The following is a 24,278-nucleotide window of genomic DNA, read 5'->3' on the forward strand; positions in this document are numbered from 1 at the left end:
TCCCACCACTTTGGGAAGCCAAGGTGGGCCGGATCACCTGAGGTCAGGAGTTTGAGACCAGCCTGGCCAACATGGCAAAACCCTGTTCTACTAAAAATACAAAAATTAGCTGGGCATGGTGGTGGGCGCCTGTAGTCCTAGCTAGCTACTTGGGAGGCCTAGGTGGGAGGATTGCTTGAACCCAGGAGGCGGAGGCTGCAGTGAGCCAAGACTGTGCCACTACACTCCAGCCTGGGCGACAGAGCAGGACTCCCATCTCGAAAAAAAAAATTGTGTAATTATAGGAACTTTGGAAAGATTGTTATTCAGCTGATATTACATAAGGTATTTATTTTGTAAATTATTTGCAATATTAGAATTTCTGTCAGTCTACAGTATTTCTCTGCTGTTATTCTGACCTTAACACATTGAAAGAGTTCTTAATTTTGCTTCGCCATCCCTTACGCATACTTAATTTTTGTTATTTTGCCAAATTCCAATTATCTTTACAAGATCATTTTATTTTTTAAAAGAGCTAACCAGACAAGAAAATTTGCCCTTGTTATTCCTACTTCCTATATAGCTTGTCTGCCAAAACCTTTATGCCATTATTCTCATCAGTCTCATTCTCAGGGGTTTCTCTGAGCAAATCCATATAAAAGTGGAACTATATGACATTTCCTGCCCCATTCTCATGCTTCATCTTTAATAAGTAAATTTACCATTTTAAATAGTTTTAAAATTATCTTCACTGTGTGCACTTTGGATTTAATCCTTACTAATGATTAAGATGCTCTAAGAATCAATGTAAAACTAATTTTAAAACCAGCAGCATAATTTTGTGAGTTATGCCCGAGTATTCAAAAATCCTAACAAGTCAAAAATATTAATTAAAATCAATGTTTAATCTTTCCAATTAAATACTTCCATTCCATAAACTTCAGAACCAAAGTTAGATACCAACAAGAGACTGAAGATAAATACAGTGTCAATAGTATCAAGGGACTAGCCTATATAATATACTTGAAAATCGTATTAATCACCAATAAAGTACCCCACCATAAACAAAATACACAATAAAAAGTCAAGATACAAATAAAGACAGGCCAACATATGAGTAGACCATTGACAGAAGAGGAAAAACAAAAGGCAATGAAAGGATATGAACTAATGTTCAAATGTATTTCAATATGAGAAATACCAGATATATTCTATATCACTTTAAACTTCTAAAATAAAAACTGGAAAGCTGGGTAATTCTAAATATTGTCTGGGACACAGTGATACAGAAACACTTTTGTCCATCTTATGGGAGAGGAAAGGGCAATGTGTAACATAATTCCAGTTACATACTAGATCACCATATGACCTAGCCATTCAGCTGCAAGGTACATTTCTCATGTATGTCCATAAGTTTATTTAGAACATAATACTGATGACCTTATTTTTAAGGTTGAATCAAGCTGGTGGTGATATATTTCATAGCAGGAAAATGGAGGAAATACATGTCCATAATCAGAGGATTTGAATCAAGGATGAAAGCTTCATGATGTAAAATATTACATGGCAGTTAAAAACAATTGGCTAGAGGTAAGCCCATGAAATACAGGATAGAAATACAATATTTTGCTGTAGTTTGAGTGAAAAAGAAAAAAAAAGAATTGTGAGGTCTACAATAAAACATAATTTAAAAATAATTTAATACCACAAAAACTCCAAAGAAAAAAAACCAAAACAACCCAGACACTTCTTACTAGAACATATGTTCCATGCTTCTCTCTCGGCTTCTGGTAGCCCCATGTGTTCCTTGGCTTGAAGGTGTTCTTCCTGTGTCTTCACATCGTCTTCCCTCTGTACATCTGCCTCTGTGACCAAATTTCCCATTTTTATAAGGACACAGTCATAGTCAATTAGGAACTAACCTAATGGATTAACTAACATGATTACCTGAGGTTCTGAGGGTAACGACTCCAACATCTTTTTTGGAGACACAAACACTTCACATTGCCCTATGAATTTCTGCAGTTCTTCAAAGGGCAGAGTGAATAATAACCACAGCAATTTCAAGACAAACAGGCTTCCATTGTGAGATGGCTTGTTTAAAGAAACTATTAATTCCCTACACTCTTCTGATCACTCTGTTGTTCACATTCATTTTAGAATTTCTCTTCCAAATCACTTCTGGTGCTTTCCTTCTTGCTTCTTTCATTTCCTTCAATGTTCTAGTTCTATTATGTTTTTATTCCGTCAGCAATTTCTTAAATTTCTCTTTTCAACCTTAAGCAGTTTTTCTGAAATTATAAAATTTACTGTGAACGTTTCAAACATTTCCACATGTGCATGAAGTTAAAGTTAAAGTGAACTCTGACATTCCCCTCTACCCCATCCCTTCCCTCCCTCTACACCCAAGGAGCAAATACCATTTAACTGGGTGAGGACCCTTCCAGACACATTTTTTGTCTGCTTACAAATATTAAGATTTCTAATTCGTCTTTGCATGACCGACTTGCCGAGTTAATTTACCGTCCACATTTCCTCTGTGAGATTTACTGATTGAAGTGCACCAACTGTGAATGGTCATAACTAGTCCCACCCCCACAATCATTTCTCACAAATTAAGCACCATGAGAGCATAGTGCTTTTTATCTAATTTGTTCATTAAATGTAACAAAGTTACAAAAACATGAACGTGAAAACGTTTTACCTCTGCCGGGCACAGTGGCTCACGCCTGTAATTGCAGCACTTCGGGAGGCCGAGGCGGGTGGACTACCTGAGGTCAGGAGTTCAAGACCAGCCTGGCCAACATGGTGAAACCCCGTCTCTACTAAAAATACAAAAAAACTAGCCGGGCATGGTGGTGGGCGCCTATAATCCCAGCTACTCGGGAGGCTGAGGCAGGAGAATCCCTTGAACTCGCGAGGCAGAAGTTGCAGTGAGCTGAGATGGCGCCACTGCACTCCAGCCTGGGCAACAAGAGTGAAACTCTGTCTCAAAAACAAAACAAAAAACATGTTTTACCTCAATCATATACTGTTTGTGGAAAACATACAGAAGTTCACAACTTTTACTGTAAGTTCAAAACTTCTACTGACTTAAAAACGGGTGCTAAACAAGTTAATACACTGCACCTGTTCTCATGTGTTTTTCCTATACTAGACAGTAAGTTCCTTCCCCGCTCAAGGGCAGGACCCATAGCCCAGCCATCCACTGCATCCCACTCTTCTAAGTATGACCACAACAGTGAGTGGCCATGGAGCTAAATGACAGGTGTCTCATGAGATTCTTGCCTATCACAGCAGCAAGTTCATAGTAGATCCTTGTACCAAACACTTGAGTGAAGACTGTATGGAAAGAGCTGGAAGCTAAGAAAAACCTAGGGTGTCCTTTATCCCATGGAAAACACTCCTGCTTTGGGACAAACTGGGGCCTAGGTCCTCAGGCCTGGAAAGAACCCTTTGATGACAGCCAATATGTTTCTAGAGGGATTTCTCCAACTCTCTTGAACCCAGGGCCTTAGGTACAAGTACAGCCACAGCTACAATACATGCAGCCTTCCAGAGAGAGGATGCAGGAGGGTGGGGGTCCTCAAGAGTCAACTCTCCTTCCCACAGGAGAGGAAACTGTGCACTCTGTCCTGAAAAAACTAAAACAGAGAACTCTTAACTCACCAAGAATTCTATTTATAATATGTGCAAAAGGACCACAGCAAAAGGTACATGCCCACTATGAAAACATGAAATATATATGCAGTGCTTTAAAAGGTTGTGAGGAAAGCTCAAAGTGAGAAAATGATAATTTTCTATTTTTCACACGTTTTAACCTAACATTATCTCATGTAGCTTGAAAACTAAAAGAAAATCTCACAAAAGGAATTTCAAATTACCAGATTCAGGCTAAGTACAGTGGCTCACACCTGTAATCCCAGCTTTTTGGCAGGCTGAGGTGGGTGGATCACCTGAGGTCAGGAGTTCGAGACCAGCCTGGGCAACATGGCAAAACCCTGTCTCTACTAAAAATACAAAAATTAGCTGGGCATGGTAGTACATGCCTGTAATCCCAGCTTCTTGGGAGGCTGAGGCAGGAGAATCGCTTGAACCTGGGAGGCAGAGGTTGCAATGAGCCAAGATCGCACCCCTGCACTCCAGCCTAGGCAACGGAGTGAGACTCCATCTCAAAACACAACAAAACTAATTACCATATTCAGTGCTAGCACCAGGGGACTAAGGTCATGGTGGTTAACTATGAAACTCACGTAAACCTGCCCACGTATATCCTGATTCACCTGTTAAAATGCTAGGCACTTTATTTTGTAGCAAAACTTCACACAAATGTTTATAAGATCAGACAATGAGATTCCTCTCCATGTTGTTTTCTTGGGTTTACTGGGTTTACCATGGATTCATCTTAGTTGTGTGTTTTATTTTGCCTGTTTTAGCTATAATTTAATCCCTAGAAAAATGCTGAGGGGGACCTAAAAATACCCCTCTACACAGGATTAAAGAATCTGATAAACACCAGAAAGAATTAGGACTCATCTGAGAAGGCCAAGCAAGTACAAAGTGATCACTATGTTGCCAGAGAAAATAAAGACAACAAACAAATGGAATGGAATCAGGAAAATGTGAGAGTGCTGAGCATTTGAAACCATATTAGGCTAGGTGTGGTGGCTCACACCTGTAATCCCAACACTTGAGGAGGCTGAGCAGGATGACGACTTGAGTCTAGCAGTTTGAGACAAATCTGGGGAACACAGCAAGACCTCATCTATACAAAAAAATTTAAGGCTGGGTGCAGTGACTCACACCTGTAATCCCAGCACTTTGGGAGGCCAAGGCAGGTGGATCACTTGAAGCCGGGAGTTCCAGACCAGCCCAGCCAACATGGTAAAACCTTGTCTCTACTAAAATTACAAAAGTTAGCTAGGCGTAGTGGTGTATGCCTGTATCCCAAGCTACTCAGAAACTTGAGGCAAGAGGACCATTTGAGCCCAGGAGTTCGAGGTTACAGGGAGCTATGATCATACCACTGCACTCTAGCCTGGGTGACAGAGCAAGTCCCTGTCTCTTAAAAAATAATGAGTTTATTAATAAAAATCAAAGCCTTAAACAGTCTTAGGTGGTGCATATTTTAATGTGGTGCACATTTTAATGTGGCCATCTGTACATGGGTTCTTCTCACCCTAGATATAAAAAATAAGTGTCACATGAAGATGTTCTCAGTATTCTAATTTCTTGTAAATTCAAGAATCTCATGACACAAGCCTTCATATTTCTCACAAAGAATTACTCTCCTCATGGATATCCTCCCAGAGATGTCTGGATCAAAGGCAGCTTCCAAGAAATGTCTGAAGAGCTGCCCTCACTGTCCAATTCTGACAAAGGATGGCAGTGAATGTATGTTAAAAAAAAAAAAAAAAAAGGAATAAAACCCCTTTACCTCTCAAACATTCCCCTACCAAAAAATAAAACTGATCTTACAGGGAAGTCTGTAAGGACATAAAGCAAGAAGATACCTGTAACTGAAGGTTTTCATAAGTTCATAGAGAAAATCCCAAGGTGGGTCAGATTCCAGCATGGCTCTTTACAGGACAAGCAAGTGACGACCTGGTCACAGAAAGTTTTCTCACATCAATAACAATTATGTAGTAACTTTTCATTATGATTCTCAGACAGTAAGATTTCTGCTCTGGCCAAAGAATGTCCTTAATAGTTATATTTGGAATGTCTTTCTCCAGCATGAGTTCTCTGATGTTGATGGAATGCCTTCCACATTTCCCCCTGGTATGAATCCTTCTGCAATGAGTGAGAACTGAGTAATGACTGAAGGGATCCTTACATTCACTGTATTCACAGGGCTTCTCTCCAAAGTGACTGCTCATGTGTTAGTTAAGAAAGAGCTGACAAAAAAAAATGAAAAGTTTCCTGACATTCTTTGCACTCGAAGGACTTCTTCCTACAGTGTGGGTCCCATTATGAATGATAAAATAACAGTGGGTAAAGGCCTTGCTGTATTCATTGCAACAATAGGGTTCTCTCATGTATGGACCCTTTGGTGCTGCAGAAGGTGTGACCTGCGTTTGAAGGCCTTCCCACACTCAATACACTTGTAGGGCATCTCCCCAGTGTGGATGACAGAGTGCTGAATGAGGTACGTGCTCCGGTGAAAGGCTTTCCCACACTGGGTGCATTCATAGGGCTTCTCCCCAGTGTGAATCCGCTGGTGCTGTATGAGTTCTGAGCTGCATCTGAAGGCCTTTCCACATGCCATGCAATCATAGGGCTTCTCTCCAGTGTGGATGATGTAGTGTTGAATTAGGTGGGCTCTATTGCTAAAGGCTTTCTCACATTCTTTGCACTCAAAGGGCTTTTCTCCAGTGTGGGTCCTATTATGGCGAATAAAAGTAGACCGGTGGGTGAAGGCCTTTCGACATTGACTACACTCATAGGGTTTCTCTCCAGTGTGGATTGGATGGTGCTGCATGAGGTACGACCTGCGTTTGAAGGCCTTCCCACACTCAAGGCACTTGTATGGTTTCTCCCCGGTGTGGATGAGGTAGTGCCGAATGAGAGTTGAGCTCTGGCTAAAGGCTTTCCCACACGCATTGCATTCATAGGGTTTCATTCCAGTGTGAACCCTCTGATGTCGAACGAGATACCACTTCCTGTTAAAACCTTTCCCACACTGCTTGCATTTGTAGGGGTTTGTCCCTGCATGAATCAAGGCGTCTTTCCCTGGTTGCTGTGAGTCACATTCATGGAGAACATCTGCCGATAACCACTCTTGTAATGCCCTGGAGTGCAGACCATCATCTGTCCCCAAACCTTCACCTTCAAGGCTCACTTTCCCAAGATGGGTCTCCTTGTGGAGGTCTGTCTCTGGTGTCACTTTACCTTTCTGCATTTCCGAAAGCCCTTCCTCATCCCTAGCTCTCCCCAACCTCGAATCACTTGAGGTTGAAGATTCCAGAGTCAGGCTTCCCCGGAGAAAGGCCCGCTCAGATAAGACTGGCGGGTAAGTGGTTGGCTCTCTGGTATGAACTTGTGCTCTGTCACCTGAAGGGCATCAACAAACAAAGGAGGGGTCTTTTAGTGATAAAATATAGAAAAACACAAAATAACCACTTCAGTAGGAAAATGAAGATGAAAATAGTGCCTATGATACTTGCTGCATTTTTACATCTCTAACCCAGGTTACCAAATACTGCTTACGGTCCTTGTATCCTTGACACCATTAAAGGGAAAATCTGGAGGGCAGGCTGGACCGGGGGACAGAGGATCCGGAGTAAAGACATTTCTCTTTACAGTTCAGAGTAAGGAAGAGATAATAGAGTTTTGATGACATTGTCTGAAGGGCATTTGCTTTAAGAATTGAATGCTTACATCCATCTGACAAGGGATTAATAACCAGAATATATAAGGAGCTTAAACAACTCTATAGGAAAAAATCTAAGAATCTGATTTAAAAATGGGCAAAAGATCTGAATAGACACTTCTCAAAAGAATACATACAAATGGCAAACAGGTATATGAAAAACTGCTCAATATAATTGACCATCAAAGAAATGCAAATCTAAACTACAATAAGGTATCATCTCATCCTAGTCAAAATGGCTTTTGTCCAAAAGACAGGCAATAACAAATGGTGGCAAGGATGTGGAAAAAAGGGAACCCTCATACACTGTTGGTGGGAATTTCAATTAGTACAACTACCATGGAGAACAATTTGGAGGTTCCTCAAAAAACTAAAAATAGAGCCACCATATGATCCAGCAATCCCAGTGGAGGTATATACCCAAAAGAAAAAAAAAATCAGTACATCAAAGAGATATCTGCACTACCATGTTTACTGCAGTACTAGGCACAATAGCCAAGATTTGGAAACAATTTAAGGGTCCATCAACAATGAATGGACAAAGAAAATGTGGTGTGTATACACAATGGGATACTATTTGGCCATAAAAAAGGAGATCCTATCATTTGCAACAACAGGGATGGAACTAAAAATCAAAACAACTGAACTCATGGAGAGAGAGTAGAAAGATGGTTACTGGAAACTGGGAACGGCAGTAGGATGGAGTAGGGAGGAAGTGAGGATGGTTAATGGGTACCAAAATGAAGTTAGAAAAGAATGAATAAGATCTAGTATTTGATAGCACAACCGGGTGGCTATAGTCAACAATAATTTATTGTATAAAATAACTAAGGGTATAACTGGATTGTTTGTAACACAGAGAAAGGATAAATGCTTGAGGTGACAGATACTTCCTTTACCTTGATGTGATTATTATGCATTGTATGCCTATATTAAAATATCTTATGTACCCACATAAATTAAAAATTAGCCAGGCGTGGTGGTGCATGCCTGTAATCCCAGCTACTCGGGAGGCTGAGGCAGGAGAATCGCTTGAACCCGGGAGGCGGAGGTTGCGGTGAGCCGAGATTGCGCCATTGCACTCCAGCCTGGGCAACAAGAGTGAAACTCTTGTCTCAAAGAAGAAAAAGAAAAATAAATGAAGCCTTTTGGTGCTATAAGAGTTTAGGGAAGTTGCACCTAATGAGACTGGAAAGAAAAAGAGATCATGGAAGGCTTTCTAGAGGAGGTGTCCCATAAGCTGAGTCCTAAAAGAGAAGCCAGAGTCATTGCCAGAGAGAGGAAGTGGGCAGTGGGTTGAAGGTGAGGAAGTAAAAATGGGTAGATTCACCCTTTGGGCACCAGATGCCTGGTGAAACCAATATAAAAGGGTGATTAGAGTTGGAGCAAGAAAATGAAGATTCCAGCACAAAAGGGATGGAAGTACACACAGGAACAAATGGTACAAAAGGCCTAGTGTAGTAAGATCTGACAAGTTTCTGCTGTGTCAGAAGGCACAATGCATGGCAGACAAGAGGGTACCGGAGACAGAATGACTCAGTTCAAATCCTGCCTGTGTCAAGTGGGTTGATACTGGAGGATGACTTTCTCCACCAGGTCTCCAATTCCTCAACTAAGAGACTAGGAGACTCAATTTCTCAGGCTGTCATGAGGTTAAATGAGAAAATGCACAGTTCTTGATGCAGCACAAGTGTTCATTAAATTGTGGGACATTACCCTTATTATTATTTTCATTGCTGCGCTGAGCAATTTGGGTAATGGCAGTGACACGAGCAAGAACAACTTCAGTGCTGTGATCTGAGGAACCTAGCAGCTGTGCTTCATAAAGCAGCCAACATCGCATGCTTAGAAGACCCGAGTGCAGCAGCAGTCTCACACCTGGAATGGTGGGGATGGGAAATGGTGCGGCTACTCTGGAAAAATATTTGGGGGTTTGACTTAAAACTGAGCACAGATCTGTCTCTTGATCCACCAGTCATCTCCTGGGTGTATATGCAACAGAAATGAGTGTTTATATCCACTAAATATTATGGAAAATAGTATTCATAGCAGCATTCTTCATAATCTCCAAACAAGGTAAACAATACAAATGTCAACCAATAGGAGAGTGAAGAAACAGATCCTGATGTTTTCACACAATTTTATCGTACACAGCATATAGGATAAACCCAGCTCATGGACACAATGATGGTGAAAAGAAGAAATACACAAAAGAGAAACTGTTTTGGGGCTCCAATTATGCCCATTCACAACCAGTTAAAAACTAGTCCCTAGGGAGAGAGTCTAAACAGTGGCTCCCACTGCAGGAGGAGCTATTGACAAAGACAGGGTGACAGAAACTGCTGAGGTGGTGGAAATATTGTAAATCTTGACCTAGATGAAGAATTCAATTTGCAGAAATGCAAAAATTTAAGCTGAGCCCTTCAAATTTGTACTTATTATTGTATACATAAGATTTTTTTTTAGTTTGAGAAATTTTAAACAAAAAAATATTAAAGTCAAGTGTAAACATCTCTTCCAAACACGAGACAACTCCAAGAAGCTTGGCTTTACAAGTGGGGTCAACACAAGTTACAGGGTATTGTAGGTGAAAAAGCATTTTGTCTGTTTTCCCCAAGTGTAAGCAAGTTGAGTACACTTTTTTTTTTTTTTGTTTAAACTTATATTCACTTTCTGGTTTTGTATTGTGCACACTTTTTATTTGAATATAGATAAGTTGAAGGTACAGACAAAGCAGAGATTTTTTTTAAAAAAAGCAAGTTCCCTGAGAACACAGCAGGTATGATGCAGGCACTGGCAAAGACACTGACCGTGACTAGAGGTAAGATCTCCTCCACAGAGGACAAGAGAAGCCAAGTATGAGACCGTGCAGATGAATCTTTAAGAACATTAAATACACATCCTATTTTTAACATGAAATTAATTATATACTGAAACATCAGCTGCTGGGGAAGTGGTGAAAATCTGAAACACATCTGAGTGACTGCAGGAGCCGGTGCAGGGACAAGAGCTGCCCAGAGGAATGGGGCAGATGTGGGGAGACCTGTTAGGAGCCTCTGGTATGGCCCAGGCAAAAGATTACGAGAGCCTGGACTAGGGTGTTGGTGAAGGAGCCAAGGGAAGCAGTGGAGGTGATGGACTTAGGAGATATGGATCATTTAAAATGAGCAGGACTAGGGATGAATGGATGCTGGGTTTGATGAAGTTAGGTGGAGTCCAGGAGCTATGTGGTGTGTTTCCAGCCTTCTAACCTACTTGGATGGTAAGACATTCTCTGAACTGAGTGTCTTTTTAGGCATCAGGAGCTAAAGGTGCCTCTGAGACACTTAAGTGGAGATGTGGGATTGAGGGAATGGGAAGGGAGGTATTTGGAATACAGGGTTGCAGATGGGGCTGGCCAAGAAGCCCAAGGGGAGAGCCCATGACTCAGTGGTGATACAAATCCACAAGGCAAATGGCTCCAGCTACACTCATCAGCACAGATGTAGGGCAGAGAAGGCCAAATGTCACCTTGGTGTTTCTCAGGGCAAGAGGGACAGGAAGATATGGGGCAAAGGGCTGCTTCCGAGTCTCTGATGGTCTAACTGGAGGATGGATGAGTGGACGGAGAGGGTGGAAAAGAATGGGATTCACAGCATAATGCAGACAGTAATATCAAGGGGAGTAAAGTCCCCTTTCTCTTGAGTCCAGAAAGAAATGTATGACATTACATTTATGATGATTAAAACTGTTCATGCATAATACTAACTAGCTGACATTTTTTGATCCTATGGACCAGGAACTGAACTAAGCAGTGTCATGTGTTATCTCTACATCCTCTAACAACTCAATGACACAGAAATTATATCACTCTGATTTTGTTGAGTAGAGGAGTCTGAGGTGATGTAAACCAAACCCATTAATTCTTTTCCACGGGCACATAGCCAAATCACATTTGTCAGTCCTGAGCATCTAGGTGTGGCCAAATGCCTAGTTCTTGTCAAGACTATGTGGTTGTCAAGTATGTGTACAACTGGGTATGACTTCTCCCCTTCTTCTTGTTCCCCTTCTACCAGCTGGATTGAGCCAGAGCAACCATAAAGATTCCTGTTCACAGCAAAAGGTACCTGTGTCTCTGAATAATTGTGTGGCTCAGTGCTCACCTGATGATGGACACTATGCCCCAAAGTGAGTCAGAAACAACCAGGCCCCCGGAAAGCCACAATGAGCAGTTTCACACAGAAATTCAGAGGCAGTGGTGCCCTCACATTATCTGAAGACTGCCATGACTCCACATGACCAGCTGGTGGTTGCTTACCTGCACAGGTAGCATGTGAGAGGCCTCTCTTCACTATCCACAGCTCCTGCCCATGCTCTAGCAGGTGGACCAACTCTGGTTTGGGAACCCGATGCCCTGTTGATAGCAAAAGAAATAGAATAGGGGTAATTTAATGAGAAAATGAAAGTCTCTCCATCTTGCCTAGGACTTCATGACAGGGTCCAGACATGAATGAAGCTGCTCCCAAAGTAAGCAAAATGCTGATGTGAGCCCTGAAAATCAAGGGCATTGCTCTGAGTGAGCTGTGTTCCCCATAAAAATCATATGTTGATGCCCTAACACCCAACGTGACTGTATATGGAGACAGGATCTTTAGAAGGTAATTAAAATTAAATGAGGCCACAAGGGTGGAGCCTTAATCTGATAAAATTATGGCCTTATAAAAACAGGAGGAGAGGGAGAGAGGTCTCTCCTCTGTCCCTCCACCTTGTAAGAACACAGCAAGTCAGCCATCTGCAAGCCAGGAAGAGAGGTCTCAATAGGAATCAAATTTGCCGACACCTTGATCTTGGACTTCTCAGCCTCCAGAAGCATAAGAAAATAAACTCTCGTTGTTTAAACCACCCAATCCATGACATTTTATTATGGCAGCCAAGGAGATAAAGACAGGCACAAATCCCACTGTTGGGCTACAACTGCCATAGAGGGTAGTGCTATCTGTCTACACAACACCCACTGCCCATGACCTCCGTCTATGGAAGCCAACGTTGTTCAGGCACACAACACTTTGACAGCCATGGGACACGGCAAAGGTGTGCTGCTTCCTCCAGAAGGCATTTTCTTTCTTTCTTTCTTTTTTTGAAACAGAGTCTCACTCTGTTGCCCAGGCTGGAGTGCAGTGCTCGGCTCACTACAACCTCTGCCTCCCAGGTTCAAGGGATTCTCGTGCCTCAGCCACCCGAGTAGCAGGGATTACAGGCATGCAAAACCACGCCTGGCTAGTTTTTGTATTTTTAATAGAGACTGGGATTCACAATATTGGTCAGGCTGGTCTCGAGTGCCTGGCCTCAAGTGATCCTCCTGCCTCAGTCTCCCAAGGTGCTACTGCACCCGGCCCCAGGAGGCGTTTTCTAACAAATCTAAATCATTGCTTCTCAAACACCTCGTGCTTTCAGAACCACTTGGGGATGCGTGATTCCAACCTCAAACCAAATGAAACAAAATTTCTTCATGTGAGACCTGGGCATCAGTACTTCCAAAATGTGCCCCCCAAAATTCTGGTGCCCAGATGGGGCTGCAAACCACTGGCTGAGGCTGGACATGGTGGCTCATGCTGTAATCCCAGCACTATAGGAGGCCGAGGCAGGAGGATCACTTGAGGCCAGGAGTTCTAAACCAGCCTGGCCAACATGGTGAAACCCCATCTCTACCAAAAATATAAAAAATTAGCTGGGTATGGTGGTGTGCACCTATGGTCCTAGCTACTCAAGGGGATGAGGTTGGGAGGATTGCTTGAGCCTAGGAAGCAGAGGTTGCAGTGAGCTGAGATCATGCCACTGCACTTCAGCCTGAATGACAGAGCAAGACTCCATCTCAAAAAAAAAAAAAAAAAAAAAAAAAGGAAAAGAAAAACCAGTGGTTGAAATAAATTGGTAATGCAAGAGTCTTCATTAGGCAGGTGACCAAAGCTGGATTCTCATTGTGAAAAGAAAGCATTTATTCCAAGGTGGGAGGAGGGATTGAACATGGGGGCCTGCTGCCCCAGTCAAGGCTGCAGCACCCAGCATCCCTATGAGGAGCCAGCCTGAGGACAATCAGAAGCCTGAACCAAGAAGAAGGAACAGAGAACCGGGACATCCTTGATGGCGTCACTGGGCTGCGGCACCGAACAAGCCTGGAGCCAACCACACCTCAGGCTTCTCGTCAGGCGAGTTAGTGAATTTCCTTCCAGGTGAAGCCAGTTTGATCTGGTTTTCTGTTATATGCAGCCAAATGCTTTCCACTAGATGTGGTGAGTAAAAGACAGGAGGATTCTGTATAGAAGACCAATGACTGAGGTACAAGGATCCACAGAAACATCGACTGGCAGATTCTGAACCATAGCCCAGGATTCCTTCAGACATGTCACAGTAAGGTCCACCAATGTGTGCTACATGCCTGGCTTTGAGTTCTGGGACAGGGCTGTGGGAAAGGTGAATCAGATGATCCTTTGGCTCTCCCAAGAGCTGAGCTCCCTGTCACTTTTCACACGCTGGTTCCTCCACCTGGAACACTGTTTCCCTCTTCCACCTCCTTCTATCCAGCTAACTCCTGCTCAGCTTTCAGGTCTCAGCTCCACTGTCACTTCCTGAGATGCCCTCTTTGGAACACCCACAATAGGTTATGACGTCCTGCTTATTTATTCCTAAATTCCCCTCATTTTTCTTTCTAGAACTTATTTCAGTTGTCATCTATGGATTGATGTCCACCTTCCCAACTGAACTCAGAGTGTGCCATCAATTCTAATAACTTCTTTATCCTGACCCACTTTTATTAAATATTGTATTCTAAAAGGGAACCTTGTTTTGCTCTGGTAAGTGAGAAAGTCAATTTCACTTCCTACAAATAGAAGTCTGCAATCACAACACAACAAAATCAAAACAATGCCACTAAGTCCCAGGAAGCCCATGTACGTTTCTCAGGGCTAAGTTGGAGGTTGTCCCCTCTGTTAAAAAAAGAAATGAACTGCACTGGGGGAGTGAAAGGAAAATGAAAGACTCAGCGCTGATCTGAGACTTTTCTTTTTTTTTGAGCCGGAGTCTTGCTCAGTCACCCAGGCTAGAATGCACTGGCGCAATGTTGGCTCACTGCAACCTCCACCTCCCAGGTTCAAGCGATTCTGCTTCAAACTCCTGAGTAGCTGGGATTACAGGTGCGCACCACTGCGCCCAGCTAATTTTTGTATTTTTAGTACAGACGGGGTTTCACCATCTTGGCCAGGTTGGTATTGAACTCCTGACCTCGTGATCCACCGGCCTCGGCCTCCCAAAGTGCTGGGATTACAGGCGTGAGCCACCACACCCACCTGATGAGACTTTTATGACAAGAATTAGTGTGCTGGACAGAGAAAGTAAAAGGAATGGCTTTATCAGGGTATCAACCCATGCCATTTGAGGACATTCCTGTGTACCCTCTAAAAACACCTCCTGGATCAACAGAGCATGGATATCAAGCATCAGAAAACAACTAATGACCATGCAGGCACCCAGATGCCTTTTTACAGAGATTGTATTGCTTAGGAAGATATCCGAGGGGCACTGAGGACAAATGTCTTCTGGGGGGCTGCCTGACTCACCCCTTTCTCTAAGAACAGCCCATCACCCAGGGCCCCTGCTTAACAGGGCTGTGGCCACAGCTGACCCCACAAGGATGGCCAATCAGCTTCCTTCTTATGCAATCTGGATTAAGGACCTCAGAATGGGCTGAGCACTGGAGTGAGGGTTTGTGTTAAAAGGACATTTTCTACCCCGACAATCTCTGATGCAGACAAAGGGAGACCAGTCAGGAAGAGGTGGGAATAGAAAGGTCTGTCAAGAGAAAGGTGGGCAGTTCCAGTGACCTTTTTGCCTGGCCAAGAATCAGGGTTAGGGTCCTCCTCAGGGATGAGAGGTGAGTCATTACCTAGTGAAACCAGAAGCCCACAGGTCTCCAGCATCACCTCTCGGTACAGGGTCCTCTGGGCCAGGTCCAGCTGTCTCCACTCCTCCCGGGTAAAGGTCACAGCCACATCCTTGAAGGTCACCAACATCTGGAAAGTCAAACAGAAGTAATGCTATCGGCCTTGTGTTGTCGGATAGGATCAGAACCTGTCACTCAGTCTCCAGTCAATGTGCAGAGAGATCCAGGTCTGAATCAACTAGGTCTCCTTTGGGCTGACTTCTGTGCAGGACTCAAAGGGGAGGCAGATACTGCCTTTTGACATAATGCAATTGTGCCTGAGAGAAAAGCCTTCTATGGGGAAGCTGTTGAAGATGACACAAACAATGGCAATCCCACGAGGACTATGGGAAGCAGAGAGTAAGTACTCTGGCATATTAAAAGAATGGAGGAAAATGACTGATACTAATCCAACCACAATAACAGCAACAGCAGCAGCTAAGTGTGGGGGAAAGAAAAATAGATCAGACCGTTACTGTGTCTATGTAGAAAAAGGAAGACATAAGAAACTCCATTTTGATCTGTACTAAGAAAAATTCTTCTGCCTTGAGATGCTGTTAATCTGTAACCCTAGCCCCAACCCTGTGCTCACAGAAACATGTGCTGTATTGACTCAAGGTTTAATGGAGTTAGGGCTGTGCAGGATGTGCCTTGGTAAACACGTGTTTGCAGGCAGTATGCTTGGTAAAAGTCATGGCCATTCTCCAGTCTCGGGTACCCAGGGACACAATGCACTGCGGAAGGCCACAGGGACCTCTGCCCGAGAAAGCCTGGGTATTGTCCAAGGTTTCCCCCCACTGAGACAGCCTGAGATGTGGCCTCGTGGGAAGGGAAAGACCTTACCGTCCCCCAGCCCGACACCCATAAAGGGTCTGTGCTGACGAGGATTCGTGAAAGAGGAAGGCCTCTTTGCAGCTAAGAGGAAGGCATCTGTCTCCTGCTTGCCCCTGGGAATGGAATGTCTTGGTGTAAAACCCGAGCGTACATTCTATTTACTGAGATAGGAGAAAGCCGCTTTATGGCTGGAGGTAAGACATGCTGGCGGCAATACTGCTCTTTACTGCACTGAGATGTTTGGGTAAAGTCAAACATAAATCTGGCCTACGTGCACATCGAGGCACAGCACCTTTCCTTAAACTTATTTATGACACAGAGTCCTTTGCTCACATGTTTTCCTGCTGACCCTCTCCCCACTCATTACCCTATAGTCCTGCCACATCCCCCTCATGGAGATGGTAGAGATAGTGATCAATAAATACTGAGGGAACTCAGAGACTGGTGCTGGTGTGGGTCCTCCATATGCTGAGTGCCAGTCCCCTGGGCCCACTTTTCTTCCTCTATACTTTGTCTCTGTGTCTTATTTCTTTTCTCAGTCTCTCATCTCCACCTTGCAAGAAATACTCACAGGTGTAGAGGGGCAGGCACCCTTCACTAAGTCCTCTGGTCCTCACTGTGTCCCTGCCAGGCTAAGGCTTCCTTAGCCGTGGTAAAGCAAATAAAGGCCTGACTTAAATCAGGCCTCCTGAATCTGACACTTGCCAGCTATGTGACTATGACGATGTCACATGATCCCTCTAAGGCTCGATTTCCGAATCAACACAATAACTATTCCCATCTCAGCAGGCAGCTCTAAGAACTAAACAGAAAATGTTCACTTAGGCAATCAGTGGAGTGCCTAGCACATGTAAGTGCCTGATGTGTTTGGGAACTTTATTAATCCCCTGACAGGCCCAGAGGTAAATGTCGTTATCACTTCCATTTCACAGTCAGCAAAGGCTCAGGGAGCTTTAGGAATCAGGCACAGCCTCACATTGAAAAAGCAAAAGCAGCATTTGAGCACCGCTAAAACACCTCACCAAGCTGCCAGAGAGCAGGCAGGTGGGAGTGAGGGGTGCTTTTAGCTACAGCCAGCACTGCCAGGATGGGTGTGGAACTGCAGCCCCGCAGAGACCTGAGAACAATGTCCCAGACAAAGGGAAGAGCAAGGGCAAAGGCTGAAAATGGGAAAGAGCTTGGCAAGCTCAGGATTCCCTGGATGAATGCAGTGAGAAAGGGGACAATGGAAGAGGAGAAAGAAGATGTGGTCAAAAGGGCAAACCAAGTACAGCCTTGCAGACCATGCTGGTAGGAGGGGGTGGATTTATTGGAAATGCGATGAGAGTCCCTATAAGAGAGGCCTATTCAATCATCAACCATTTATTAAGTACAATAAATGTACTTAAGCCTGGCTGTTCTGGGTCTTGGGAGAGGGAAGCAACAGGCACTCACATTCCAGGGTTGGAAAAAGATCCTAAACAGGCAACTAAATAAATGAGTAAGGCAATGTCAGATGGCCTTAAAGATTCAGATGACAAGAAAACAGAGCAAGGAGACCAAAGAGACTCTGGTCAGCTTTAAACGGTGCAACACACGAGACCTCTTTAAGCAGCGGACACCAGAGGGAGTCAGAAATAAAGCAAAGGAGGGAGAGGTGGATGAGAAATTAAGAACTACGACAGGAGCTGACAGTAATCTGGGCTGTCATGAAAGTAATCGGAGTGACTGCTAGAGAGTAACCCTGGGCCTCATGTGTTATCTCCAAAGGGACACTACATCCTGCATACCATCGCCACTGAACATTTTAATGGACTCGTTTTTCACCTGTAACTAAATGTCTTAAACAGGAAAATATACTGTTAGTTGCAACCCAGCGTCCCTTGCCCTAAACTGAAAGACAAATTCCTCAGCCTGCCCTACCCCCTTTTCTGCCCTGGCATAGCAGCAACCGCAGAAACGCTCCTCCCACCTCTTTCAGCCGCTGCCCTTCGTTTTGTAGAGACAGGAGGCCAAGGAGGCCAGAGGGTCAGACTCCTGCTGGGGTTGTGTCTCCAAACCTAGCACAGGCCCAGGGAGCAGCTCCGGAAATAACATTCTGAGCGACGTCCCCGGACCGTGCTGTGCACTGGGACGGACACACACACATCACCCAGGGAGCCGTTCAAGCTTCCTCAACCCCGGGGGGGAAAAGAGTAAATATTTCTACTTTCCGCGCGCAAAAATGAAGGACGAGGACAGTAACGGGACTTGTTCAAGGTCGCAGGCCCGAGAAAGGACATGGTTGGAAGCCACGAGGAGGACTGCGGTCACTCCTCTCACCTGTGAGGGGTTCCGGGAGCCTAAAAGCCCTATTTCATACCACAACGCCGCGCACCCCAGAAACGGGGACGCTCCCCACGCCACCGCAGGCCTGCATTCCGGACCCGGGACCGCGCGACCCCCTTCTAGGCCTCTAAGAAGCAACGGCAGGGACTGCACTGAGGACGACCCCGAAACGCCGTCCTCCCGCTCGTCGGGCCCGGGACACTGAGGCCGGGTGGCCGCGGGGAGCCGAGCCAGTCTGCTCACCTGCGCTGCGTCCTTCGTCTCCGCCATCCGACCGTTGGCAGGACGAGGCCGCGTGGGGCAGCTCCCACGGGCTCAAAACCCTACCCCGGGTCCTACAACGGTGCGGAGGTGAGACCCAGTCGCCCTACCATCCTTCCCAGCACAGTTCTGAGAGTGCGGACCAACACGCCCCACCACAAACGTCCACGCCAGCGAGGCCGGAAGTCCCGCCCCTGTGTCGCGGTCGCCTGCCACGCCTTTTCCTGCGCCGGCCCACTGCCTTCTAGATAATGTAGTCTTGTCCCGTAAGAGGCCAGGCTTGGCTCTTTTTCCTTTTTTATTATGCACACCATGTTTCTGTATATCTCAGATGATCTTAGTGGAGCAAGTGTACACACTGGATTGTAAATTTTTAAAACTTCGTATTATTCGGATGCCTCAACGTCCCTACAAGCAGGCTGTGAGCACTCGCCCAGGCACCCAGGTAAACGAGTTTGATAAAGGGGGCCCTGCCACGAGGTTCCCTGCTTGCCTCCTCTGAGTGACCCAGTGACATTCCCATGTACCAGTAAAATCTTACGCCTGGTTACTGCGTCCTCCTCCACCCTGACGCCAGGCACTGTCCCTGGGACTGGCGTGGATCTGGATCCCCGCTTCCCGCGTGGAGCCATTCCCGGGACATGCTCATGGGGTTCCGTCTGTGGGACGTCTGCCTCCTCTGTGTGGACTGGTGTTGCCCAGGGCTCAGGAAGGTCTCCAGGGGCCGTGAGTCCCCGCCCGCTTCCGGAGTCCAGCTTCGTGACACCATCGTGAGAAAGAATTCAGGGATGAGTCAAAATGAAGCCAAAGGCAAGAAGCTTTTATTGGGAAGAAAAAGTACACATTTTTGAGAAGAGTGTACTTTTCCCAAGAGAAGAGGGAAGTGCGGACGTACGAGGGAGAGCGGGTCATGCACAATGGAGTTTGGGTTTCTAATTTTATGGGCTCTTCTAATTAGGGGGTGGGATAATCGTGAGGTTTTTCTAGGAAAAGGTGGGAATTTCTTAGAATTGGGGTGCCAACCATTTTTATACTAAATGTGGGCGTGCTTGGATTGGCCTGGCACTGGTGGGTGTGTGATTTAATGTGGCAATGAGTGTATAATTAGGTCTGGGGTAGGAAATGGGTCAAATCTAGCGTCATGGGACAGCCTAGCCCCAATCCTGTTTGTTAAGGTCTCATCAGCCCAGTCTTCTTGTTGGGGTAGCCAGTTTTAACAGCTTGATGTTTTCCCCCTTCTCCTGTGACCAGACAGCATTCCTATTTTGTGGGTGTTTCTTTAATTAGAGAGTGGAATAATTATTAGGTATTCTGGAAAAGGAGGGAAGTTCAGGGACCCACCTGGTTACTGCCCCCTTTCTCTCTTATTTGGGTTTGCCCAGAAGAGTCATGGACATGTCATCCTGACTGGGATTTTGGCCATTCTTTCTCTTATTTTGGGTTTTCTCTTATCCTATGGTTTCTTTGCCTAGTTCTTGTTTTTATTTGTTGTTTGAATTTTTCCATCCTCCTGCAACCACCCAGTGCTATTCCTATATCACTGTGAGTATAAACACCCTTTAACCTTATAGGCTTCTTGAAGTATAATTCCCAAGACCATGTTGCAGTGGTCCTTAAAGAACCAATAAGGCAGAGAGAAACAAACATGTTCCAAATTTTGTTCTCAGGAGTAAACCTTACTCAATTGTTAAAGGCTGTAGCTAGCTCAAAAGAAGTTTCCTTGACTCTGAAAAACAAAACAAGGATCAGCAATGTTCCAAGCAAAAGTCAAAAAAATTATTTCAGTTTTTCTATTAGTTCAGCCTATTCTGTTAACTCTTGTTCTGCTTGATATTTACAAACATTTTAGCTTTTCATGAGTCCTGTATGTTTTTCAGTTATCAGAAACCTGCATTTAGGAATACCTGTTAAAGTATTCCTACATCTGATTATGAACCATATTTTGAAGAGGATTAAAACAAGACAACAATTGTCTGTAAATGACAAAATGTCCAGGGTGGTTAGTCAAAAACATGATTGACAAAAAAAATTTGGTTATCTCCGTGGTTTACAATAACAACATAACAACCTTAATTGTGGTTGATAGCGTATACTTTCACATTAGAGTTTTCTAAATCCCATGCAGTTTTGGAACACATATTAATAGTATTTGCTGAAACATAACCTGAAGAAGATTAGACATCATTTTGGCAATCCCATGTAACAAAACATGTCAAATAATCCTGCTTGCCTCTTTTCTGGATGCCCCAGGGACCCTCTGTAGCATCCAAAAGGTAGGTGTCAAGAAAGACAATTGATTTGTGGAAGCCTGTTAAATATGTTAACAGGCTTAAAATATTTGATGTTATGTACTAGAATTCCAGATTACTATAAGTTGTTTATTTTGCCAAAATGATGACTCAAAAATTTGAAAAAGCAAAAACCTTTCATTAGCCTTTACTATTACATGAAAATTGTGTTCAAGAGAGAGAAAGCCAAATTTCACCCTTACATTAGTGTACTATTAATGTCAACCACAATTTTTAATGAAACAATTATAGGCAATTCTATCCAATCTTAACCAGTTTGACAATGAGGTGAGATTTTCACAAACCTTTTATAACCCTTTACAAATTTTGCTAAAGAGTAGATTCGTGCATTAAGAGTTCTTTGTTGTGCTTTTATTTCAATGCTCAATTTACAGAAAACCACATAATACCCTTTTGAATGTAGTCAATATATTCACACAGAGTTTCCTTTGCAAGATTAATTCTTACAATTTTTTCCCCAGTTTGCTTAAACCTTCAGTTGTATTTTATCTACTTTAAGACAATTCTTTATCCCTAGGCAAAACGTACATTGCCATGCCTTCTTATAATTTTTTACAAAAAACACATTTTACTGTTTTTACACACATTGCATGTAAATCTATTCAGTAGTCTCAATTACATGTCATAACGGTAACTCTTAGCAATTTTTTTTTTAAGACGGAATCTTGCTCTGTCACCCAAGCTGGAGTGCAGTAGCACAGTCTTGGTTCACCGCAACCACCACCTCCCAGGTTCAAGCGATTCTCCTGCCTCAGCCTCCCAAGTAGCTGGGACTACAGGCACATGCCACCATGCCAGGCTGATTTTTTGTATTTTTAGTAGAGATGGGGTTTCACCGCATTAGCCAGGATGGTCTCAATCTCCTGACCTCGTGATCTGTCCGCCTCAGCTTCCCAAAGTGCTAGGATTACATGTGTGAGCCACCACGCCTGACCCTACCTCTTAGCAATTTTTAACTTTAGTGTAAAACCTGGTAAGTTGTTTTAATTATTTGCTGGGTGCAGATAAAGTTTAACTCCTTCCAGAATAAGTTAGGGGCATGGTTACTTCCATATGTTCCCAGACTTTACCCATTGTGAAGCAGGCAAGTTGAACAGTTCTTAAAGGCCAAAGGAGCAGTACAACCTTTAAACATTTAGCAAACCTACCATCTGACCTGCATAATTTAGACCACATATTTACATCTTGAGTACATTTGTATTTTACCAATAATCCCTAAGACTCTTTTATTTTTTAAAGATTAAAGTCACATGAACTAAGAGAAATTACAGTTTTTACTATTCTTTCAAAAAAGATTTGATCGGCCAGGCGCAGTGGCTCACACCTGTAATCCCAACACTTTGGGAGGCTGAGGTGGGTGGATCATAAGGTCAGGATATTGAGACCATCTTGGCCAACATGGTGAAACCCCATCTCTACTAAAATACAAAAAATTAGCCAGGCATGGTGGCACGTGCCTGTAATCCCAGCTACTTGGGAGGCTGAGGCAGAGCAATTGCTTAAACCTGGGAGGCGGAGGTTGCAGTGAGCCAAGATCGCACTACTGCACTCCAGCCTGGTGACAGAGCAAGACTCAGTCTGGGAAAAAAAGAATTTTATTTCATCTAAGTGCTTATAGGCCAATCAATTACAGCTCTTTTTTATAGACATGACACAACACATATATGACTACACAGACAGAAGATCCAGCAGCTCAGGGTGGAGCCCTTTAAGAATAAGGCTACAAAAGCATGCAGTTTCTGGGGCCTAATAAACAGGCATAGCTTGAAGGCAAAAACAGATTTTGAGAGGGATTTATCCATCTCTAATTCTTGGGGTTCCATGAGGAAAACAGATTTCCCCCAAATTGAATCTGTGGCACCTTGTCTGTTTTCTCAAGGAGTCCAAGGCCACCAGAAGTCATCCTTGAGCCTTTCATGCATGCACCAAGATTGGCAAGACAGAGTGGAGAAAAGTAATTCAGTTGACTGAGATACAAACCTTTTCCAGAAAAACAAGATCTAAGAAGAGAAAAACATAAAGGCGTTTCAAGGACACCTATAACTTGGGTATCCACTTTTAATTAAGCTGAGTGCTCTTTCAGAAAATTCTTCTTTACTAATTAAAACTTTACAGATAATATAAACAATGATCCTTATCTTTTTTTTTTTTACTGGTTTGCATCACTCTTTGTTCACAATCATGTTCAGGTTCTCCAGTTTACTTTTGGGGAAAGTGGCTGGATTCAGGCAAGGACAGGTTTTCAACTGGACTGTAGATCCCTCTAACAGCAAGGCCTGATATTTGAGGAGGCAATTGTCTGTTAGCCAGAGACTTCCCTTAGAGGATAGCAGTCCTGCTATATTATGTGGGGTCTAAACAGTTATTTTCCGGCTGGCTGCGGTGGCTCACGCCTGTAATCCCAGCACTTTGGGAGGCTGAGGTGGGTGGATCACAAGGTCAAGAGATCAAGACTATCCTGGTCAACATAGTGAAACCCCATCTCTACTAAAAATACAAAAGTTAGCAGGGCATGGTGGTGCACACCTGTAGTGCCGGCTACTCAGGAGGCTGAGGCAGAAGAATTGCTTGAACCCAGGAGGCAGAGGTTGCAATGAGCCGAGATCACGCCATTGCACTCCAGCCTGGTGACAGAACGAGACTCTGTCTCAAACAAACAAAAAACAAACAAACAGTTATTTCCCATTATTAACTTGGTGGCCTCTGGCACGAGCAAAGCCACCAATGCAACTTCTTGGAGGAAGGCTGGCCATCCTTTAACCACCAAGTCAAGTTCCTTGCTTAGGTAACCCACTGGCTGTTGAGCTGGATGGACCTCGAGCCTTTGTTAAAATTCCCTGGGCCGTTTCCTTTCTTTCTGATACATAGAGATTAAATGCGTTCCCTATGAGAAGACTGAGGGCTGGTGTTTTAAGTAATGCTTGTTTTAACTGGTTAAGGCTTTTGAGTTTTAAGATTCCAAGTATTAGTTGCTTGAGTTTCTTTTATGAGGTGGTATAAAGGGTGAGGTATTTCACCATATCCAGGTACCCACAGTCTGCAAAATTCAGTAATTCCTAAGAATCCCCTTAACTGTTAAAGGAAATGGGCTTAATCCTTTCCTTACCTGGTGCTCTTGTCCCTTCTGATAAGACTAGACCTAGGTGCTTTACTGAAGTCTGACAGAGCTGAGCTTTAGATTTTGAAGTCCTATATCCCCTTTCTGCCAAGAAATTGAAGAGAGCCTCAGTGCTTTCCTGTTACTTCCTTGGTTGGAGCACAG

General features: G+C 44.0%; 1 protein-coding gene across 2 annotated transcripts; it reads right to left on the bottom strand.

Moving 5' to 3' along the window:
* Nucleotides 1–865: 865 nt before the first annotated feature.
* Nucleotides 866–21,765, bottom strand: ZNF550 (zinc finger protein 550). 2 transcript variants are annotated; one of them, XR_008674030.2, is made up of 5 exons: nucleotides 18,690–21,765; nucleotides 15,270–15,396; nucleotides 11,649–11,744; nucleotides 5,493–7,032; nucleotides 866–2,270 (listed from the first exon to the last, which is right to left on the bottom strand). XR_008674030.2 is itself a non-coding variant. In XM_055370789.2 (4 exons), exons 1-4 carry the CDS (start codon nucleotides 18,714–18,716, stop codon nucleotides 6,014–6,016), a joined length of 1,269 nt encoding a protein of 422 aa, XP_055226764.1. In that variant the 5' UTR covers nucleotides 18,717–21,765; the 3' UTR covers nucleotides 866–6,013. The 2 variants fall into 2 exon arrangements, 1 of the variants encoding a protein (XP_055226764.1); XM_055370789.2 differs by having other exon boundaries at nucleotides 866–7,032.
* Nucleotides 21,766–24,278: the final 2,513 nt, after the last annotated feature.

This window comes from Gorilla gorilla, chromosome 20, assembly GCF_029281585.2.
Source record: "Gorilla gorilla gorilla isolate KB3781 chromosome 20, NHGRI_mGorGor1-v2.1_pri, whole genome shotgun sequence".
In the NCBI taxonomy this organism is placed as follows: Eukaryota; Metazoa; Chordata; class Mammalia; order Primates; family Hominidae; genus Gorilla; species Gorilla gorilla.